The sequence below is a fragment of the Rhinatrema bivittatum genome, chromosome 8 (genome assembly GCF_901001135.1).
Source record: "Rhinatrema bivittatum chromosome 8, aRhiBiv1.1, whole genome shotgun sequence".
Taxonomy (NCBI): domain Eukaryota; kingdom Metazoa; phylum Chordata; class Amphibia; order Gymnophiona; family Rhinatrematidae; genus Rhinatrema; species Rhinatrema bivittatum.
In genome coordinates this window covers 218592091-218608489 of record NC_042622.1, presented here as the reverse complement: position 1 = coordinate 218608489, position 16399 = coordinate 218592091, and the positions used below count along the sequence as shown (strand labels likewise).

General features: G+C 53.9%; 1 protein-coding gene across 4 annotated transcripts in view; it reads left to right on the top strand.

The window, feature by feature from the left end:
- The first annotated feature begins 369 nt into the window (after positions 1-369).
- The window catches only part of LOC115097458 (cold-inducible RNA-binding protein-like), an 81467-nt gene continuing 65437 nt past the window's right edge, over positions 370-16399 (top strand). For 3 of the 4 annotated variants that reach the window (XM_029613302.1, XM_029613301.1, XM_029613300.1), the window contains exons 1-3: positions 370-491; positions 1266-1371; positions 8660-8766. In XM_029613302.1, coding sequence (XP_029469162.1) covers positions 1266-1371; positions 8660-8766 — 213 coding nt within the window. In that variant the 5' untranslated portion in view covers positions 370-491. The remainder of the gene's footprint in view (positions 492-1265; positions 1372-8659; positions 8767-16399) is intronic. The other variant, XM_029613299.1, reaches the window with a different exon arrangement.

The following is a 16399-nucleotide window of genomic DNA, read 5'->3' as shown; positions in this document are numbered from 1 at the left end:
CATACAATAATTTTATTTAATCATGTATATAGTACAGACGTATATTCCGCCAAATGCGAATGAGATTGATCACGCGAGTACTACTAAGCCATAAAAAAAAAACACCTTTTGCAACAACTCAGAATGCTCCCCAAGCTGCTGGGGTGTTATTAAACCTTACACATTGTGAGATACCTGTATTAGGTGCACACTACAGTTGAGGTCTGCAGCATTTCATTTGGGAATTTTAAAAACTATTTGCTGCTGCTCAATCTATTAGCGAATGGGTCGCGACCGGCGACGAAGAGGACCTGAGGCGTGCCCATTGCCCAAGCAATTTGGATGCTTGATTGGCTGTACGGCTGAGGAAGGGGAGGTGTCGCTCTATTAATATTAATAAGATGGGCGGGCTGAGTAAGGCTATATAAGAAGCCTCTCCCTCTGTTTCTCTCTATTTCCCGCCGTTTCTGAAGTTGGAAGGATTGGTTCTTTTGTTCTGGGCTTTAGTCACGGTAAGATCTTGGGGCTAAGCGCGGATTTTATAGTTCCTATTATAGGCCCTTTATTTCGTGCCCTACAAGGTGGGAGTATAGGTTAGCGCCTGGCGATAGACGAGCTGGAAACACTGCAGCTCTAGGCGCTGTTCAGAAAATGGCGCCTCTGCACCTGGGTTATAGAGATGAGGCCTAAAATGGCGACTGCTGCGCTGAGGACCCGGATGGTGACGCAGCGGGTAATGGGTGCGAGCCGAGTTACGATTATAGACCGTTCCTTCTTATTCCGATTATCGCGTCGAGCCTGAGTTCGGTGGTGGCCTCTGCGTTGGGGAAGCGGGAACGGGCTGTGGGGGTAGCTAAGGTGGGAAAGGAATTTTAACTTCTGAGGGAATGGGGTGGTGGGAGGAGGCGATAGTATTTGCCGGGATTGTTGCACGGATATGGGCTATTATTTATTTATCGACATTCAGGGGCTTACAATCTAAGCTTTTGTACCTGATGCAATATAGGGTAAGGTGACTTGAACCTTGGTCTCGTGGTTCATAGTCCACTGCTCTAACCACTAGGCTATTCCTCTTCCCTATTACTGTTTGGGTGGGAGTAATTTGCAAGGACCTGTAGTCGTAGACTAGGCCCATTCGGGGATGAATTAAGAGGAGCGTGAAAAAGGGTACTGAGAGAGAAATCTTGCCTGGGGACGAAGGATTGCTGTGAGAAGGGGGTGTTCTTGCCCTGGGGCGCGTCACAGAGTGTGTGTTTTGCGCCCAGTCTCCTATGCTTTGTTCCCAGATGTCGTGTGATGATGATGCGAAGCTGTTTGTAGGCGGCCTGAACTTCAGTACTGATGAGGCATGCCTGAAGCAGTCATTCAAGAAATATGGCGAAATATTGGATGGTGAGGATTACCATATAAAGTTGGGAAAATATCTTGGAAACTTGTTCCAATTTACAGATCGATACTGTAAAGTGCGGCTGGAGAGTCCCCGTCTAACTCGCTGTGGGCGCACAATTCGGACGCGTAAGGCGATCCTGCGATACAGTCTCCAGTTTCACGCGTCCTTAGCGCTTCTTGAAACCGACCCGTAACCCCTTCCGCACACGGCATGTATATCAGATGTAAATGATCGAATTAGCTATTCCTTCCAATATAGTGACGCGTGCCCCGACTATCGCTATTTTACCCTGCCGTTTTGCCCTGCGTTTAACCTGCTAACTTACCGCCTACCCCTACTCCTGCGTTACAGGCAGGGGCAATGGTAGACGGCAAACTTTCCCTCAAATCATTGCACTACACATGCGATTCCTTAAATTAACTTAAAACAATAATGCTAGATCCATATATACAAACATTTTGCAGTGAGTCCCGCTTTTGGTAAAGTTGTGATATAGATATCTATCTCTATCCTACACATACCTAGATGTCAGTTTCCGAATCCCCCATCTCCACGCGCGTTTATCCGGGTGGGTGGGCGTGCGTTCATCCAGGCGGAGGGAGCCAGCGGCCTCTTGCAGCCCCCGCCGGCAGTGAATGAATGCACGCCTCTGTACGACCGTGCAATTTCGGCGTTCAAGGCAGTCATATGCCGTGACGTCAAGCGTCGTGATGTCACGCCTTGAGCACCGAAATTGCACGGGCGTACACAGGCGTGCATTCATTCACTGCCGGCGGGGGCTGCTGGAGGCTGCTCCCGCCGCCGCCCGGATAAATTTTAGTTTTCGCCCTGCGCCTTGCTTCGGGAGGGGGGAAACCATCCACTTCCTGGTACCTGTCATTTCAAATGTCAGGATACTGTATAGGCGCTGTATTAAGCGCCTATACAGTAAAATGGGTTCCCTGTACGTACCTGGATTAGTCCAGACCGTGGGTTATGTCCCCAATCCAGCAGATGGAGTCAGCCAAAGCTTTGAGGGGGCGTCACCATAAGTAGAACTACCCCCTCTGCAGGAGTTCAGTATTTTCTGACTCCAGCAGATGCGAGTAGGGAATTTGGAGTGCTCCCAATTCAGCATAAGCTCTTGCCTTTACCTTGGTCTTGAAAAAAAAAAAAAAAAAAGGATTGATTAAGTTAATTAACTAATTAAGGGGTTCAACTTTGGGGAGGCGTGGCTTACCCTCTGTGTGTGTCCTCTCTTTTTCCTATTCTACGGACGGGGTAAGTTTATGTGCCTTTTGCTTTTTAGCTCCCCAAAAACCTCTGGTACCTCGCGGATGCCGGCAGCACCGGCCTCTCCGCCCTTGCCACACTGACCGGCCATCTTGAGCGCCTCGTGGGCGGCTCGAGAAGGCAGGCAGGCAGGCACCTTTTTTTCGGCGGGTAGTGCGGCCAGGAGGGCCCCCCCGCGGCTTCTTGTTCCTCACGTCGGCGGGCAGTGCAGGCCATCGGGCCCCCCCCCCCCCCCCGCGGCGGCGGCGTTTCGGCTCGTGGGACCCCGAGGCTCACTTTTTGCCTTTCTCTGTGGCGTTTCGTTTTTCGCGGTTTTTTTTCGGCGATCCGATGCCGCGGCCCACGCGCTGCGCGGCCTGTGGTGAACCGGGGTCCCGCATCTCCCGTGGGGGCATCTGTGCCCGGTGCCTTCCCGGGGGGGAAGGCACCTCACACCTCACCTCACCGATTTTTCTTTCCTCGCGCCTCTGCCCGGACGCCGTGGGCGGGCCCCTCCCCCAGTCCTGGCGGGAACGGCGGCCATCTTGAACACCCGGCGCCCCGAGGGACCTCAGGAGAGGCCGAACGACAGGGAGTCGGAACCGGATTCGCCCCCGACCTTGCGGCCGGAGCAAGGCCCGCAGGGGCAGGAGGAGCGCGGATTGGCCCCCCTCCCAGAGCCCCCGTGGCGAGACCGGGGTTTTCCCCGGAGTTTGTCCTGCTTATGCACACGGCATACCTGCAGGGTCTGGATGCGCCGGTGGACCCCCCCCCTGCCAAGCTATGCCGGACCTCGCCTTCGGCTCAGGCCCCTCCCATTGCGGCGGGGGCCCCTCGTCTTCCCGCACGTGCCCGGGTTTCGCCAGCGACAGGGGGAGCGACGCCGGACCCAGTGGACCTGGACCCGGACTTCACGGATCTGGGGCAAGGGGACGCCACGACGGAGGGGGACGACCCACGTACGCTGCGCCTCTTCCAGAGGGAAGAGCTGGACGAGCTCATACCACGCATCATTCAGGAGCTGGATCTGGATCTGCCGCCGGACCCGCCCGCTCCAGTAGCGCCGGCGGTGGTCACATCCTCGAAGAAAGGAGATCCAGTCCTGGCGGCCCTGCGCCCGAGGGCGCGGGCTTTTCCCATTCACGAATCGTTCCTGCAGCTTCTCACGAGGGAATGGGATACCCCTGAAGCGTCTCTGAAGGTGGGTCGTGCCATGGAACGGCTGTACCCGCTACCGCAAGATTTCCTGGATCTCATCAAGGTTCCGAGAGTTGACTCCGCAGTCTCGGCGGTTACGAAGAGGACGACAATACCGGTGACAGGTGGCACGGCCTTGCGGGATACGCAAGATCGCAAATTGGAGATCTTCCTGAAGAGAGTCTTCGAGGTCTCCGCGCTGGGTATGAGAGCAGCGATGTGCAGTTCCCTCGCCCAGCGGGCAAGCCTCCTGTGGGTTCAACAACTTCTCACCTCCCAGGATCTGCCAGCGGCGGAGGCCGCCCAGGCGGATAGGTTAGAAGCTGCAGTGGCGTACGGGGCGGATGCCTCGTATGACCTGTTTCGCGTCCTGGCAAGGTCTATGGTCTCGGTGGTGGCGGCCAGACGGCTGCTGTGGCTTCGCAACTGGGCGGCAGATACGTCTTCCAAATCGAGTCTGGGCTCCCTGCCTTTCAGGGGTAAGTTCCTCTTTGGGGAGGATCTGGATCAGCTCATCAAGTCGCTGGGGGAAAATGCGGTTCACCGCCTCCCGGAGGATAGATATCGTCCTTCCCGGGCGTTCGCTGCGTCCCGGACTAGAGCCAGAGCGCAACGGCATTACAGGAACTACAGGCCGGGGGGCTCCAGGCCGGCCGCTTCCCGGTCCCAGCCCTGGTCGCGCTCCTTTCGCGGCCGCAGGCCCGCGCGCCCCGCTCTCGGGACAGGAAACCCCTCCCCCAAGTCCTCGCAATGATGCCAGGTTCGCCCACTCCACCGTCCCCAGGATCGGGGGGCGGCTGAAGTTCTTCTACAGGGAGTGGGCGCGGATTACCTCAGACCAGTGGGTCTTGGACACCGTAAAGCAAGGTTACGCATTGGAATTTGTCCGACCACCGAAGATTCGTTTCGTATTTTCCCCTTGTGGCTCGGCTCTCAAGCGGCAAGCGGTGCAGTCAACGCTGAACAGGCTTCAGGAGATAGGCGCTATTGCGCCCGTGCCCTTCGGAGAGGTGGGCTTGGGCCACTATTCCATCTACTTCGTTGTGCCAAAGAAGGACGGATCGTTTCGGCCCATTCTGGACCTCAAGGAGGTCAACAAGTCCCTCCGAGTGCTCCGCTTTCGCATGGAAACGCTGCGGTCGGTGATTGCAGCGGTGCATCGGGGGGAGTTCCTCGCCTCCTTGGACCTCACGGAGGCTTACTTACACATCCCCATCCGCCCGGATCATCATCGTCTCCTTCGATTCAAGATCCTGGACCAGCACTTCCAGTTCATAGCTCTCCCGTTCGGGCTGGCGACGGCACCACGCACCTTCACCAAGATCATGATAGTCGTGGCTGCGGCTCTCCGGAGGGAGGGTATCCTGGTTCATCCCTATCTAGACGATTGGCTCATTCGCGCGAAGTTGTTCACCCAAGGCCAGGCAGCCGTGTCCAGGGTGGTACAGTTCCTGCATTCCCTGGGATGGGTGGTGAACTTTTCCAAGAGCTCCCTCGTGCCCTCACAGCGCTTGGATTTCTTGGGGGCGACCTTCGACACCCGACTGGGCAAGGTCTTCCTGCGACAGGATAAAGCGTTCTCTTTGCGGGATCACATATGACGATTCTCTGCGTTACCGGAGCCCACCTCCTGGGACTACCTGCAACTCCTGGGGGTGATGGGGTCCACCATCGATATGGTCCCCTGGGCGTTTGCGCATTTCCGGCCCTTACAGTGGGCGCTCCTCTCCCGTTGGAAAGCCGTCTCGCAGGACTACCAGATGATTCTTCCACTCCCTCAGAAGGCCAGGGACAGTCTGGGCTGGTGGTTGGATCCGGTCAACCTAGCCCGAGGCGTGTCCCTCGACCTACCGGATTGGGTGGTGGTAACCACCGATGCCAGTCTAGCGGGGCTGGGGCGCGGTCTGCGATCGCAGCGCCACGCAAGGAACGTGGTCGGCGGTGGAGGCGACATGGTCCATCAACCGTCTGGAGACCAGGGCGGTCAGACTCGCCCTGCGGCATTTTCTCCCGCTCCTCCGAAACCGGGAAGTCAGAGTGCTATCGGACAACGTGACCACCGTGGCCTACATCAATCGCCAAGGAGGCATGCGCAGCCCACAGGTCGCGCTGGAAGCAGCGCTGCTCATGCAATGGGCGGAGCGTCATCTCGTCCGGTTAGCAGCGTCACACATCGCCGGAGTGGACAATGTTCAAGCGGACTTCCTCAGTCGCCAACGGCTGGATCCCGGGGAGTGGTCTCTGTCCGAGGCGATGCAACTCCTCGTCCATCGGTGGGGGGCCCCCCACCTAGACCTGATGGCATCCGCTCTAAACGCCAAGGCTCCCCGCTTCTTCAGCCGGCGAAGAGAACGCGGGGCGGAGGGGGTGGACGCCCTGGCGCTCCCATGGCCGGCACATCTGCTGCTCTACGCATTTCCACTGTGGCCCCTAGTGGGACGGATGCTCCGCAGAATAGAAGGACATCGGGGGGGCTGTGATCTTCGTCGCCCCGGAATGGCCCAGGCGACCCTGGTTCGCGGACCTGCTGCAGCTGGTGGTCGACGGCCCGATCAGGCTGGGGCACCTCCCCTTCCTCTTACACCAGGGCCCGGTATTTTTCGAGCAGGCAGAACTCTTCTGTCTTGCGGCCTGGCTTTTGAGAGGCGACTCCTCCGGCGCAGGGGGTACCCGGAGGCGGTAATATCTACGCTGCTGCGGGCGCGCAAGATGTCCACGTCGGTGGCCTACGTTCGAGTCTGGAAGGTGTTCGAGCTGTGGTGTGCCAGCCAGGACACCAGTCCCACAACGGCTTCGGTCCCTCAGATCCTTCAGTTCCTACAAGCCGGGGTGGACAAGGGACTAGCCTACAACTCGTTGAGGGTTCAAGTGGCCGCTCTTGGTTCGCTGTTGCGTGATGGGGGAGCTCTCTTGCAGCACACGGACATTGCCCGTTTCCTCAAGGGTGTCAAACATCTACGGCCTCCGCTACGGGATCCTTGTCCCTCCTGGAGTCTCAACCTGGTGCTTCGTGCCCTGTCGGGGCCTCCGTTCGAGCCTTTGCGCACCGCGACACTTAAGGATCTCACCCTCAAGGCGGTATTTTTGGTGGCAATCTGTTCCGCTCGGCGTATATCAGAGCTACAGGCTCTGTCGTGCAGGGAGCCCTACCTCCGTTTCTCCGACTCTGGAGTTTCGATTCGGACCGTCCCTTCCTTCCTACCGAAGGTGGTCTCTGCCTTTCATGTGAACCAGACGGTGGAGTTGCCGTCCTTCTCCGCCTCCGAGCCGAAGTCTCTTCGATTCTTGGATGTCCAACGCACGCTGCGTTTCTATCTGGAGGCTACCAACAAGTTCCGGACTTCCGATCATCTGTTTGTCCTTTGGTCCGGTCCGAAGAAAGGCTCCCAGGCCTCCAAGACAACAGTTGCAAGATGGCTGAAGGCGGGTATTGCCGCTTCCTATGTTGGGGCGGGGCGGACGCCTCCGCCCGGCATTGTAGCGCATTCTACAAGGTCTCAGGCGGCCTCCTGGGCGGAGGTTCGCTCGGTCTCACCCCAGGAGATCTGTCGGGCGGCTACCTGGAAGTCGTTGCATACGTTCGCGAGGCATTATCGCCTACACCTCGCCTCTTCAGCCACGGGACATTTTGGTGAACAGGTTCTCCGAGCAGGCCTCGCAGGACCCCACCCGATTTAGGGAAGCTTGGGTACATCCCACGGTCTGGACTGATCCAGATACGTACAGGGAAAAGAAAATTATTACTTACCTGCTAATTTTCGTTCCTGTAGTACCATGGATCAGTCCAGACGCCCACCACTGTTGGGTTTTCTAATCCTGCTCCACCTTGCTCGTGGGAACGGTAAGGGTATCTGTACTTCACCACTTGTCAGTTTTTCACTGTTGTCCCAGCTCCTCACAAGTTGACTTGTTGTCTCTGCAGCCTCCTACACGTTGTAGGACGCTCACTGTTAGTTTGTTACTACAGTTACATGGCTGGTTGTTGCCGATTTCTATAAACTTGATTCAATGAGGGGGTTCGGTTTTTCTACTCGGGCTTTGATATACTCGATACTGAACTCCTGCAGAGGGGGTAGTTCTACTTATGGTGACGCCCCCTCAAAGCTTTGGCTGACTCCATCTGCTGGATTGGGGACATAACCCACGGTCTGGACTGATCCATGGTACTACAGGAACGAAAATTAGCAGGTAAGTAATAATTTTCTTTTGCGGGCCTAATGCTTCGCAGACGCGGCTTGCATTTGCAAGCAATTTGCATCGAGCGGTATGTGAGCAGGACTGTGCGTGCGGGGAACGAGGGTGCGCCCGGGACTGCCGCACTCTTTCTAACGCGGCCTTGGTGTATCGACCTGTTAATTTGGTTCATGTTTATTTGCAGCCCTCTTTTTTTTTTTTTTTTCTTAATTCTTTCACTGCCTCTTGGACTTTTTTCCTAGCTTCGTTATTTGCTAGTCTCTGAGATGCAGATTGGCAATAGATTTATTTTATTTGGTGCTTTTTTTTTTTTATACCGACATTAGTAAACAAACATCGTACTGGTTTACATTGCAACTAAAAAAGCTAGGAAAGCAGAGTACATAAAACAGGGCAGGGGGAGAGGGGGCAATAACAAGTAGTTGTGACTAGAAAACGAGCAGGAGAAAGTAAAGCATAATTCAAAAAGGAACAAGAGAAGTAACAAGTGGGGTATGTAAAAAAAACTTATGTAAAACGGTGTGGATTTATATACAAGGAGGGTGTGCCAGGGAGGTAGATGTGTTGCTGCCGTTCCCTGTGGGAAGATTTGGGAAGGTGCCCAAAAATAGACTTATTTGATGTTGAGCCAACGTATTTTCCTTTCAGTTATTGTGGTCAAGGACAGAGAGACTCAGAGGTCTCGAGGATTTGGTTTTGTCACCTTTGAGAATCCAGCGGATGCCAAGGATGCTATAATGGCCATGAATGGAAAGGTGAGTTGGGTGGGTTTGGTAAATCCTCTGTGAGGGCAGGGAAGAGTGATAAACCAATGGTTTCTCTGTTCAGGGCTGTTAATACTAGCCAGGCCCCTGCCTCTCCCCAATGCAGAAGTTACCACTGTTTATATTGGTGCTCTTATTTCCAGGGCTAGCATGACCCACTATACATTTGTACAGGGTAGCAGCTCCCAGGAAGGTGACAGCACACAATTGAGCTTGCCCATTGTCTAAGCAATGTAGAACTTGGCTTATCTTCTCCACTCCTGTTGCACTTTCACCAGCTGTCAAGATGTATGGAATTCATGTAGCTTATGTCAGTAAGACTGGACCCACACAGGTCAGGATTTTAAGTGCTGCTCCTGCTGAGTGAGCAAGATTAGTTGAAGGCCAGGGTGCTCTGGGATTGGGAACTGGGGAGGGTATGTGTGAACTTGGGGGCGGGGAAAGGATGGTATGCTCACCTTTCAGAGCAGGGAGAGGCTCTTGGGTGGCATGGAGAGAGTTTGGAGGGTTAAGAGAAGCAAAGATCGAAGCTGGGATGGGCTAGGGAGAATATACTGGATGAAAACATGACGGCAAGGACTAGTTGATAGATGGGGGAAGAGAGGGGATCCAGGAGAGAGGAGGAGAAATTAAGAGCAGTAAAAACTTGAAGAGCAAAAAGGAAGGGTATTAAAATATCCACTTGAAGGAAAAATAAGGCAGAGAACAAGAGCATTTTAAAAGAATGCATGGAGTGGAAAACTTAAGCTAGACAGCAAAGATTGGATGCATTTTATTATCTGACAGAATATTAATAAAATTTATAAAATTAATAAAATTTAGTTCCCTGTATGTACCTGGATCAGTCCAGACCGTGGGTTATTTATTTATTTATTTATTTAACAGTTTTTTATACCGACCTTCATAGTAAATTACCCAGGGTCTAGTTCCTGACCAACTTAAATTAGCCATTCTCAAACCTCTACTTAAAAAACCTAACCTTCCAACCACAGATCCAGCTAACTTCCGCCCAATAGCTAATCTGCCATTGATCGCCAAAATTATGGAAAAGATAGTCAATAAACAACTATCTGAATATTTGGAAGAAAACAACATTCTTGTATCTTCCCAGTATGGCTTTCGGAAATCGTTAAGCACTGAATCTCTCCTTATCTCTCTTACCGATTCTATTCTATCTAATATGGACAAAAAACAACCACATCTTTTGATACTACTAGATCTCTCTGCAGCCTTTGACACTGTCAACCATTCATCTCTATTAAAATGTCTGGCAGATATAGGCATTAAAGGAACAGTCTTCAGCTGGTTCAAATCCTTCCTAGCAAATAGACAATTCAAAGTAAAGATTAACAACAAAGAATCACAACCGATCCCTTCCAACCGGGGGGTCCCTCAGGGTTCCTCCCTTTCCCCTACCCTCTTCAACATTTACCTCTTACCTCTGTCATCTACTTACTAAACTAAACCTAACTCACTATCTCTACGCGGATGACATCCAGATACTCATCCCAATCTCAGAATCCTTACAAAAAAACCTTGGCTCACTGGAACAATTGTTTGCAACAGATCAATCATCTTCTCTCCAGCCTTTGCCTCATTCTTAACAACAACAAAACTGAGATCCTAATCATCAATCAAGACATCAACATCAAACTTCTAAACCCAGCTGACCTACTCAACTCATCCACTCCCATATTAAATCACTCACCACATGTTCGAGATCTAGGTATCATGCTAGACAATCAGCTCAATTTTAAAAAATTCATAAGCACAACCACCAAAGACTGTTTTTATAAGTTACAAGTCTTAAAAAAATTGAAGCCTCTTCTTTATTTCAACGATTTTCGGATGGTCCTACAAGCCATTATTCTATCAAAAGTCGACTATTGCAATTCGCTTCTCTTTGGCCTTCCATATTCATCCATCAAACCCCTCCAAATGCTACAGAACTCTGCAGCCAGAATCCTTACCAATACGAATAAAAGAGATCACATCACCCCCATTCTCAAGCTCCTCCACTGGCTGCCTATAAAGCAAAGGATCCTATATAAAGTACTCACCGTAATTCATAAATCCATTCACAATATCTCTCCTCTTCAATTATGTAACCAACTACGCCCTCACTCCTCCTCTAGACCCATCAGAGGAGCATATAAAGGCACACTCTATGTACCTTCAACAAAATCCTCGCATCATAAACGTGCCATATCTACAGCAGGCCCCATTCAATGGAATGCGCTCCCACCAGACATTCGGCTTGAGTTCTGCCACTCTTCATTCAAAAAAAAACTTAAAACCTGGCTCTTTAGCCAAGCTTTTCCAGGACCATGATCATCATTTTTTCCCCTCCAACCAGCAAGAACATATCTTCTTCACAAACCCCCATTTTCCATACCACTACCTACTTCGGTATCTAATCTCTTGCTGCAGGACACTTGAGACTTTCTCACTTATACGTTATAATTTTTATGCTCAATAAGACCTGTCAACTTAATTGTTTAAGTCTTTTTTTTTTTTTTTTTCTCCTTTATCTTTTGGTCATCAATGTTACAACGTTATTGTTAAATTTTGAACTTATATACACTGTTCCAAGTTTCATAACCTTGTTCTATGTAATGCCTTTTGGCAATTTTCATGTTCTGTTTCAATGTAAACCGATGTGATCTTTATTTCATATAGGAACACCGGTATATAAAAATCTAAAATAAATAAATAAATAATATCGGATCGGTTTACAATTTAACAAAGGGAAAAACTAGAGTAACAGATTCACGTAAACGAAAGATAACAATAAGTAGGAATAAGTCAAAGTTACAATCAACAGGGGGGAGAGAACTTGGAAGCTTGCAACAAGCTGGAAAGAAGATAGGCCGGTAAAATAAATTTTACCAAAGAGTGTACAAGTTAGAAACTTAAAGACGGTGCTTTAACCTGAATGTCTCAGAGTCCATTTATTTTTTTCTTTGAGAAACGGAGTGCCAGACCGGGTAGGAATGAAGGCCAACTAGTGATTGTCTGGTGGTTCAGGGAAGGCTTGTTGAAAGAGCCAGGTTTTAAGTCTTTTTCTGAAAGTTAAAAGGCATAGCTCCAGTCTGAGGTTCGATGGGCCTGCTATCGAAAAGGCTCTGTCTTTGGTCGTAGCGAGGCGTGTGACTTTAGTGGGGGGAACATTAAGAGTGCCCTTGTAAATGTCTCTAGTTGGTCTGATAGAAGAGTAGAGTTTTAAAGGTATTTCCAGGTCAAGTTGAAGTTGATGATGGATGGTTTTATGGATTAAGGTGATTGATTTGTATAGAATTCTGTAATTTACTGGTAACCAGTGTAGGTTCCTGAGAATTGGTGATATGTGATCGTAGCGGCTGGTACTGGTTAACAATCTTGCTGCCGCATTTTGAATCATCTGCAGAGGTTTTGTCCCCATTCCAGCAGATGGAGTCAGCCAAAGCTTTGAGGGGGCGTCACCATAAGTACTACTACCCCCTCTGCAGGAGTTCAGTATCTTCTGACTCCAGCAGATGCGAGTAGGGGAATCTGGGCTTCCTCCCGATTACCTGTAACCATTGTTCCCTTGATTGGGTTTTTTTTTCTTCTCTGTCTGTTATATTTAGTTGTTTTGGATCAAGTTTGTTTTTTTTTTTTTTTTTTTTTTAAAGTTAATTGGTTTAATTGGAGAGGCGTGGCTTCCTTTTGGTGCTGTCTCTCTGTCTCTCTCTCTCCTTTCCCGGCGACTAGTCTGTTGTACACCGGGGTAAGTTGTATTGGTTTTTTGCTGTATTTTTCTTTTGCAGCTTATTTGGACGCGGCGGCCGGTGGGACCGGCCTCCCAGCGTTTTCTCCCTCTCCCGCGGCCATCTTGCCGGCTCCTCGTGGGCTGGAGCAGGGAGCTCTTCGGCAGGTTGTGAGGCCAGGAAGGCCCCCCGTGGCGCCGTTTTTCAGCCGGCGGGCAGTGCAGGCCGATCGGGCCCCCCGCACCGGCGTCTCTCCTCTCGGCCCCCCACCGCGGCTTTCTGATTTATTTTTTTTTGCCTGCCGGCTCCGTTTTCGCTAGCGCTCCCGATGCCGCGGCCGTCGCGTTGTTCGGCCTGCGGCGAACCGGGATCGCGCATTTTGCGCGAAGGGATCTGCGCTCGGTGCCTCCCCGGGGGGGGGGAAGGCACGTCGCGGTCCCGGGACGATTTTTCCTTTTTGGCAGGCTTGCCCGGGCGGTGCGGGCCGGCCCCTCCCCCATTCTTGGCGGGAACGGCGGCCATATTGCATTCCCTGCGCCCTGAGGGGACTCAGGCAGCGCGGGAGGACAGGGATTCCCCCGAGGGTTCCCCCCGAGCTTGTTGCCGGAACCGGATCTGGTGGACAGGGGTCCCACGGGGTCCCCCCCCCTCCGGGGCCCCCTCGGGTAGGCCGGGGTTTTCCCCGGAATTTATACTGCTGATGCACACTGCATATCTACAGGGCCTGGACGCCCCCGCGGGTCTGCCCCCCGCTAAGGTCCCGTGGCCCTCGTCTCCCCCTCAGGCCCCCCCCGTCCCGGCGGGAGTGGGGGCCCCCCAGCCTCCCGCCCGCAACTGGCTTCCCGTGGGAGTCGGAGGCGGGGGGCCGGGCCCAGCGTCCCCGGGGCCGGACCTGGTGGATTTGGCGCAAGGGGACTCCTCGGCTGAGTGGGACGACCCGCGCACGCTGCGTCTCTTCCAGCGGGAAGAGCTGGAGGAGCTTATCCCGCAAATCATCCAGGAGTTAGACCTCGATCCACCGCCGGATCCACCAGCTCCCGTAGCGCCCACTGTCGTCACTTCGGCTAAGAAAGGTGACCCGGTGCTGGCAGCCCTTCGTCCGAGGGCTCGGGCGTTCCCCATCCACGAGTCATTCCTGCAGCTCCTCACTAGGGAATGGGATGCTCCCGAGGCTTCCCTCAAGGTCAGTCGTGCTATGGAAAAGCTGTATCCGCTGCCGGAGGATTTTCTGGATCTCATCAAGGTACCGAAAGTGGACTCCGCGGTGTCGGCAGTCACGAAGAGGACGACCATACCTGTCACGGGTGGCGCAGCCTTACGGGATACGCAGGATCGCAAGCTGGAAGTTTTCCTCAAGAGGGTCTTCGAGGTCTCCACGCTGGGGATGCGGGCGGTGATGTGCAGCTCACTAGCGCAGAGGGCGAGCCTCCTCTGGGTGCAACAGCTTCTCACCTCTCAGGTTCTGCCGGCCGGAGAGGCCGCCCAGGCGGATCGGCTGGAAGCTGCGGTGGCGTATGGGGCTGATGCCTCCTACGACCTGTTTCGGGTCCTGGCTTGATCAATGGTCTCGGTAATGGCGGCACGTCGGCTCCTATGGCTCCGCAACTGGGCGGCGGATACGTCCTGCAAGTCGAGCCTGGGGTCCCTGCCTTTCAGGGGTAAGTTCCTGTTCGGGGAGGACTTGGACCAGCTCATCAAGTCCCTGGGGGAGAACGCGGTCCATCGTCTGCCGGAGGACAGGTACCGGCCCTCCAGGGCGTTCTCGTCTTCACGAACCAGGGCGCAACGGCGCTACAGGAATTACAGGCCGGCGGCCCCCAGGTCCTCCGCCACCAGGTCACAGCCCTGGTCGCGCTCCTTTCGTGGGCGCAGGCCCGCGCGTCCCGCCTCCGGATCAGGGCAGCCCTCTCCTAAGTCCTCCCAATGATGTTCGGCTCGCCCACTCCACCGTCCCCAGGATTGGAGGGCGGCTGGCGTTCTACAAGGAGTGGGCGTGGATCACTTCGGACCAGTGGGTCCTGGATACCATAGAACACGGCTACGCGTTGGAATTTGTCCGCGCCCCGCAGGGAAGGTTCATCTTCTCCCCCTGTGGCTCAGCCTCCAAGCGAAGGGCGGTGCAGTCAACACTGAACCGTCTTCGGGAGATAGGAGCCATTGTGCCCGTGCCCTCCGGAGAGGTGGGCTTGGGCCATTATTCCATCTACTTCGTGGTTCCAAAGAAGGACGGCTCCCACAGACCCATCCTGGACTTGAAGGAAGTCAACAAATCCCTCCGGGTGGTCCGATTCCGGATGGAAACACTGCGCTCGGTGATTGCGGCAGTGCATCGAGGGGAGTTCCTGGCCTCCTTGGACCTGACTGAGGCCTACCTTCATATCCCCATCCGTCGGGAGCATCATCGTCTTCTCCGGTTCAAGATTCTGGACCAACACTTCCAGTTTGTAGCGCTCCCGTTTGGATTGGCGACGGCACCGCGCACCTTCACCAAGATCATGGTGGTCGTGGCGGCCGCCCTTCGGAAGGAGGGTATTCTGGTTCATCCTTACCTGGACGATTGGCTCATTCGAGCGAAATCTTTCACACTTGGTCAGGCGGCGGTGTCCAGGGTAATAGTTCCTGCAGTCCCTGGGATGGGTAGTGAACTTCTCCAAGAGTTCCCTCATACCCTCACAGCGCTTGGATTTTTTGGGGGCGACTTTCGACACTCGTCTGAGCGCGGTCTTTCTACGACAGGACAAGGCGCTTGCCTTGCGGGAACACATACAGCGGTTCTCTGCATTACCAGTTCCCACCTCATGGGACTACCTGCAGCTCCTGGGGGTGATGGGCTCCACCATCGACATGGTCCCGTGGGCGTTTGCTCACCTCCGGCCCCTCCAAAGGGCGCTTCTATCCCGCTGGAAACCTCTCTCGCAGGACTACCAGGTGCTCCTTCCCCTTCCACAGGTGGCCAGGAACAGCTTCAGCTGGTGGATGGATCCGGAGAATCTGGCTCGCGGCGTGTCCCTCGATCTCCCACATTGGGTGGTGGTCACCACCGATGCCAGTCTCGTAGGCTGGGGGGCGGTCTGCGAACGCAGCTCTGCGCAGGGAACGTGGTCCATCAATTGTCTGGAGACCAGGGCGGTCAGACTAGCTTTGCGCCACTTCCTACCACTCCTACGGAATCGGGAGGTTCGGGTCCTATCTGACAACGCGACCACGGTGGCCTACATCAACCGGCAGGGCGGCACTCGCAGGTCGCGCTCGAAGCAGCCATGCTGATGCAGTGGGCGGAACGACATCTGGTCCATCTGGCGGCCTCGCACATCGCGGGCGTGGACAACGTTCAGGCGGATTTCCTCAGTCGCCAGCGCCTGGACCCCGGGGAATGGTCCCTCTCCGAGGCGATGCAGCTACTTGTTCGCCGGTGGGGAACTCCCCACATGGATCTAATGGCGTCCGCACAAAACGCAAAGGCTCCCCGTTTCTTCAGTTGTCGAAGAGAGCGAGGAGCAGAAGGTGTGGATGCTCTGGTGCTCCCGTGGCCAGACCATCTTCTTCTCTACGCGTTCCCGCCATGGCCTCTGGTGGGAAGACTACTCCGCAGAATAGAAGCTCATCGGGGACTCGTGATCTTCGTCGCACCAGAATGGCCACGGAGACCCTGGTTTGCGGACCTTCTCCAACTGGTGATCGACGGCCCCATCCGCCTGGGACATCTCCCTCGCCTCCTGCATCAGGGCCCGGCATTTTTCGACCAGGCAGAACTCTTCTGTCTTGCGGCCTGGCTTTTGAGAGGCAACGTCTCCGCCGCCGAGGTTACCAGGAGGCAGTAGTGTCAACGCTCTTGCGTTCCAGGAAGACTTCGACGTCGGCGACCTACGTTCGGGTCTGGAAGGTTTTCGAACTGT